Raw genomic sequence first — 6,739 nt, 5'->3', positions numbered from 1 at the left:
AGAAATAATAAAAACTACATAAGATTGGTAGACCACCGGGCAGAAGAAAAGGTCAGATTCCTTTGACTCGCCAAATCGCACTAATGAGTTTTTCTTCTTCTTTTTCTTCTTCTTTTGTACACTCTCGTTCTGTTGATGATTATATATATAACGCTAGACGATAACCTCACGTCAGCTATGAGATCTAAGCGTGACCTGTTCGCCGTACGGCAACACTTTACTACGTAGTTCTCGTCGTCTTCGTGACAAATGGCACATGCCCATCTAACTTTATCCACTTATATCTGCTGACGTAAACATCGGAATTAGCGGTCTGGATGAGATTCACACCAGAGGCGGTTGAGTCTGTCGCGTTCAGAAACAAAACGGCAATCAAACTGGAGGTAGTTCAAGCAAGGCTGCCGAATTTAGAAATGAAACGGCGATCAAATCCTCTGGTGCATACGTACGAGATATGACGCTTAACCTTGACAGTGTCGTCTATGTATAGCAGCCGGCCGGCGAGTGGAATACTTCATTCAGGCAATTAGCTAGCTTGGCTCATGTGTGACTTGCAAAATAAACTTGTCTCATGCCCGTGTCACTATATATGCATGCAAAAACAATGCATGCAATATGAGTGGAGAACTGTAGATATATAAGAACATACCATGAGTAGTAGACTAGTAGTACAGTGGCCAGCAGCAGCAAACTAATCACAAATGAAGCCATCAGGCATTTCTCCCTCTTTTTCTCGCCACCTTGCCCCACTGCTTGTGCTCTTGCTGCACCAAGCTCATCTGCTTGTAGCAAACAAGCTCGCGGGAGGGTCGATTCTCAGGCCACCAAACTACATCACCTGCTCATCCGGGGAGTACGCCTTCGGCTTCCGTGCCCTCGGCGACGACCCTAGCCGGTTCCTCCTCGCCGTCTGGTTCAACTTCAACTTCACCCAAGCGGCTGACCCTGCGGAGCAGAGGGTGGTGTGGTACGCGAAAGACCCAGACTCAGGCTCGGCCATCACGGTCACAGGGCTATCCGTATTCAGCATCAATGATCAGCTCTACCTCGACGACACCACATCTGGTAGAATTTGGAAAAACCAGAACCCTAACTTACAGTATGGCTCTGACCTCGTGCTCCAGGACTCGGGCAACCTCCAGTTCCTCGCCTTTGGGGGAAGCACTGTCATGTGGGAGAGCTTTCGGTATCCGACCGATACGCTCCTCCCAGGGCAGTCCATGGGCTCTGGAGAAGCCCTTCATTCGAAGCGCTCGGACACGGATTTCTCCCGTGGCCGCTTCGGCCTGTACATGCAGGCCGACGGCAACATTGTCTTGTACCTCGCTGCCGACAACATTGGCAGCAACCTTGCTGCCGGCAGCCTGAAATCGGACAATGCTTATTGGGGGAGCGGCACCTACCAATCCGGCAACACCCAAGACGGCAACACGACCCTTTTCTTCGACTCACCGGGGTATCTCTATTACCATATCAAGGACGGCAGTGTGCAAGACCTGATACCTCTACTTCCAAACTCCACCTCCAGTTACCACCAATACGCAACACTCGATCCAGACGGCGTCATCCGCGTCTACACCCGGCCGAAGAATGCCGCTGGGGGAAGGAGCAACGTGTCGTGGGCAGTCACTGGCTTATTCCCAAGTGAAGGTTGCAGCAGGAGCACCGCTTTGCAAGGTTTCTGCGGCCCCAATTCCTACTGCGTGCACGGCCCAAATGGCCGTCTCGATTGCAAGTGTCCAAGCGGCTACTCTTTCCTTGATGCGCAGCTCAAGCACAGAGGATGCACTCAGGAGTTTGTACCGCAAAGCTGTGATGGGAACAACCACTCCGCCGAGTTTGGAGTTGTCAAGATGCCCAACACCAATTGGACAAACTTGCCGTACGAAAGATATCCGTACACCACAGTCACAGAGGACCAGTGTAGAGACTTCTGCCTTAGCGACTGCCTGTGCACAGCGGCTCTATTTCATGGACCGTACTGTGCTAAGATGGCGTCATTGACAGGTGCCGGACAGCAGGGAGGAAATGTCAGCATGAACGTGTTGATCAAGGTGAGGACAAGCAGCCCCTCGGTGCCGGCATCACTGAGAAGGATATTGCCTTATGCACTACTCGGTTGCTCGGCGTTCCTGTTGTTGTCGGCAGCAGGTAGTCTCATGTTACATTGCTACCTCAGAAAAAAGACCGCCAACCATGACTTTGTGAGGGCTTACACTGCAAAAGAGCTTTACAAAGCCACCAATGGCTTTCATAGGTTGCTAGGCAGAGGAGGCTTTGGCGAGGTCTACTATGGGGTGTTGAAGTCGCTACACTACCCTGAGATAGCAGTGAAGAAGCTCATCAGCTCCAATGATTACAGCGAGAGGGAGTTTGGGAATGAGGTACAGTCCATCGGCCAGATCCACCATAGGAATCTAGTCCGCATGGTTGGTTACTGCAAAGAGCGGGCTCAACGGATGTTGGTGTTCGAGTTCATGTCAGGTGGTTCCCTTCGGAGCTTCCTTTTCCAACCTCAGCAGCAACCGATGTGGAGTTGGCGCGCTGAGGCAGCGCTCGGCATTGCCAAGGGCCTGGAGTACTTACATGAAGGATGCAATTATCCAATCATCCACTGTGACATCAAGCCCGACAATATATTGTTAGATAGCAAGAAAAATCCGAAGATTACTGACTTTGGGATTGCCAGGCTTCTTAGTGACCAGCAGATGCACACCACGGTGACCAACATCAGGGGCACGAGGGGGTATATTGCCCCCGAGTGGTTCCAAAGCGACAGGCGCATCGACACCAAGGTTGATGTTTACAGCTTCGGTGTTGTGCTACTAGAGATGATATGCTGCCGAAAGTCCCAGGAGCCAGTGCCTGGTCAGGATGGTGATGACTCGGTCATGCTATTCGAGTGGGCCGGTCAGTTGGTTGGTGATGGCAGGACTGAGGTTCTCTTTCATAGCGATGACGACGCCATTGAGGATTTGTTCAGAGTGGAGAGGTTCTTGCGTGTTGCTCTCTGGTGCATTGAGCAGAATCCTTCGCTCCGTCCGACAATGCATCAGGTTGTTCAGATGCTGGAGGGTGTGATTGAGGTTGACACTCTACCTGCGCCTACAAGCTCCAACTGTTCATCGCCGTTGACCTCTTCAGTCGACGAGAGCCCTCTGTTGCCAGGTGGTGCTACTCTTGCGATAGAGTGATTCTTACTGTACTTTTTACCAATGCTAATTGTTTCACCATTGTGTAACTGTTGATGATGTACGTACATGTCTTCTAGTAAATGCCAACATATCCTATGTATTCATCCATTGTAGTCCAGTTATGCAACAATCCTTTCGTTTAAGCACTAATTCATCATTAGATTTTTTGACTCTTTTCTGATGTCACAAGATATTTTTCTTGGTTGAAATTAAATACTTACGTGTGTATAATGGTTTCGGAAAACATACCACACAGCCAAAGCAGCAGCAGCAGCAGAAAGATTTGCTGAAAAATTCATCAATAGCCCATTCAGTTCTACCTGCCAGAGAGTAAAGTATTAGCAAACTACTCCCTCCGTCCGGAAATACTTGTCGGAGGAATGAATGTATCTAGACGTATTTTAGTTTTAGATGCATCCATTTGTATCCATTTTTGCGACAAGTATTTCCGGACGGAGGGAGTATTTACTAACTGAAGTTGGTCAGGCATTTCTCATAAGAGCAACAGTCATAATTCACGGAAATGGATCTGGGTGCTTCACAGATATTTGGCCAAAGAACAACCAGTATAAGTTAACAAATTAAAGGTTAGAAATGCTTATCAGCTTCTCACTCATTTGTCTAATGGATAATAACAGACCTACAGTAGGGTGAACGAATAGTAACCTTGGAGGTAAACAAAACCATCCAGGTGAGAAGAAAATTTTGGAGGGTGAAGAAAAAAGGTGTTTCTATGCAAAATTCACTGTCCACATGTTTCCTTGGTGCTCCTTGGTCAAGTTGGCGCTGCCATGTCGATGTCACTCAAAATCATTGTGAAGTACTAGCAGATAAGTTCATCAAAATTGATGTGAAACCACATTTTGGAGAACAATGACCTGTTTAATTCACCAAATAAGTTCACACTCAAGATCATGTTACTCTGTTAGTTAATAGAGTCTAGGTTCTACTTAATCAGGCCTTTTAGCCTACCAATAAGATAACAGCTGCAAATATATCAGCAGATGACATGAACACGAACAGTGATAATTGAAGATACACCTCATCCCAAATCGTGAGAAAATAACATCTTCTGCAGGCCAATAAGATAAACATCGATTGCATTGCCCTTTTATCAAGAAATTTACCCACTCCAACAAGAGTGTGAACTAAAGACAAGGCTACTACAAAAGTTCATTAGTAAGAAGAAACCTCAAACTTTATTCAGATCGAGTTTTGCCTCCGCTTCAAGAAAAGAAGGGGAGAAGTGTTATCCCAGTTCGAAGATAAGACTGAAACATCAATCTTTAAAAAAAAAAGACTGAAACATCAAGCCTTGATGTGGCCTAGCCAGAAATGCATGGGGAATTGCACAAAATAGAAGAAAGTAGTGGTTCCTGCTAGGATGTCTCTCATAAGTCCTCGATGCACCCTGCAGAACCCTCTTCGTCGTCTTCACCAGGAACACTACAGTGCAGATACAGAACCACGGCAGCACAAATAGTATGAGTAGCTCCAGAAGATGCGGACACGCATCGCAAGTGAGGTACTAGCCACGTTGTCCAGCAATGGCGATTCACCACTTCCCAGTGAGTACAGTAGAGCTTTAATGAGAGTTATTTACCCAAAACCACCACACTTGGGGCTAGGGTAACAACTTGGTACCAGATTTGTGCCAGGGCACAAAAAACCACCGAAATTGTGCCTAACATGTAACGCGGAGCACTGATGCTGGGATTTGGTCGCGAAAACAGCCAAACCGACAAGTAGGGCCCGCCTGTCGGGCTGACGTGGCGAAGACCAAAAAGTTTGACCGACTGATGTGGCAAATGAGACACAGGCCCTACCTGTCAATGACTAAAAAGTCATCTTCTTCACAACATTGTTTCTATGGAGCATTCCATCGAACACCTTGTCTGCCTTCATCCTCTAGCCATTGAAGAAGGCACAGTACGCCATGGCCACGCCGGAGCAGCGACCAGAGGAACGGCGAGCCAGACTTATCCATCCTGTCCGCAGGCTCACGTAGCTCTTCCTATCCTTCTACCAATTACCAAGGTGGTGGCCACCTTGCCGAAGCTGGCATACGACGGCGGCGCGGGCAAGGTGCCGGGCGAGCCAAGTTGTGGCTGCGTGGGAAAGGGGCGAGTGGCTCACCTTGAGCACGTATAAGTGCTCGGACACGCCGACGCCATGAATGAGCAAACCTGCGTGAAGAAGAACGCGAGGTCATGCTCGTCGTCGTCCATGGAGGCCGTCCGTCGCGCCGCCCGACGCAGTCGCCCTGCCCAGGAGGCAGCGCGGGAGCTACGCCTCCTTGCTGGCCCTGCTCGCAGGCCAGCACGCCGACGCCAAGCGTGAGGCGGCCTGGGCTAGCTCGAGCAGGGCTCGGCTGCCGTGCCATGGAGCTCTCGGCTCGGCCGTCCATGCCGGCGGGGGCGGCGGCGGGATTCGAGGGTTCATGAGGTGTAGGGAAGAGGCTGAGGCGGCCTAGGGCATGCTTGAGCAGGGGCTCAGCTTCCATAGCTATGGAGCTCTCGGCTCGCATGGGCAGAGATGGCTCGGATGCCCACAAGCTGCTCGATGCAATGCTCAAAAAAAAAAAAGATGGGATGAAGATGAACACGTTCAGGGGCGGAGCTCTCTAGGGGCCAAACAGGGCCATGGCCCGCCCAGGATTTTGGCAAAACTAAATTTACATATGCATCTTTGTAGCCCAGCCCAACTAGCGCAGCCCATGACATCCCCATCCTCTTCCCGTCTTGAGCACGTAGTCGCGCCGTCTCCTGGATCAGGGATCACCGGCCACTGGAGCGAGCCGCCCGGCATCTCGCAGAGCAGCCGTCACCCACCATCTATCGGAGAAGCAGCTTCCCGTCCGGTTCTCGCGTCAACGTCGTCAACGCCCCTGCCCTACTCTCTCCCCCTGAACGAGCGGCGACGACATCTGCGCGGCCGCGCCGGCGTGGTGCCGGCAAACTGCTGGCGCATAAGCCCCTTGCGGCCTTGCGTCTGCTCTCATCCAAAGTTCCAACATCCAGTCCTGCCAACATCCCTGCGCTGGTGCATGACCCGACTGCCTGTCGGACTGAATTTTCTTGAGGACACAGTGACACACAGTGACACAGAACAGGGCAGCACTAGTAAGCTAACATCTTGCCCCAAATTCCATGTTTGATAAGGAATAGTCTGACTTCTTTCAACTCCTTACATCTAATGATAAGTAATAGTCTTATCTTATGCAAATTGCAACCTAGGTAATTATGTGAAGGATAATCAGACATGGAAAAGAATTGGTTTGGTTTTTAAAAGAAAAATAGATGACATAACTGAAGTTGAGGAAGAACATGTATTGCCCTTGTTTGAATTAGCTAACTTAATGGTGCTTCATTGTTTGTATTAGCTAACTTAATGGTGCTTCATTGTTTGTATTAGCTAACTTAATGGTGCTTCATGTAATCATGGTTGAATATATGCTGCCGTATATATATGTACATATTTGCTTGCTCCATCTTGTAACTTTGCATAATGCAGGAATATACTAATGCTTATGATTCGGTTTTTTT

General features: G+C 49.2%; 1 protein-coding gene across 1 annotated transcript; it reads left to right on the top strand.

The window, feature by feature from the left end:
• Positions 1 to 545: 545 nt before the first annotated feature.
• LOC119341747 (G-type lectin S-receptor-like serine/threonine-protein kinase LECRK2) lies at positions 546 to 3,260 on the top strand. The gene has a single exon (XM_037613602.1). It carries the CDS (start codon positions 702 to 704, stop codon positions 3,192 to 3,194), a length of 2,493 nt encoding a protein of 830 aa, XP_037469499.1. The 5' UTR covers positions 546 to 701; the 3' UTR covers positions 3,195 to 3,260.
• The last annotated feature ends 3,479 nt before the right edge of the window (positions 3,261 to 6,739 follow it).

The sequence above is a fragment of the Triticum dicoccoides genome, chromosome 7B (genome assembly GCF_002162155.2).
Source record: "Triticum dicoccoides isolate Atlit2015 ecotype Zavitan chromosome 7B, WEW_v2.0, whole genome shotgun sequence".
Classification (NCBI taxonomy): domain Eukaryota; kingdom Viridiplantae; phylum Streptophyta; class Magnoliopsida; order Poales; family Poaceae; genus Triticum; species Triticum dicoccoides.
This window is presented reverse-complemented; position numbering and strand designations above follow the sequence as displayed.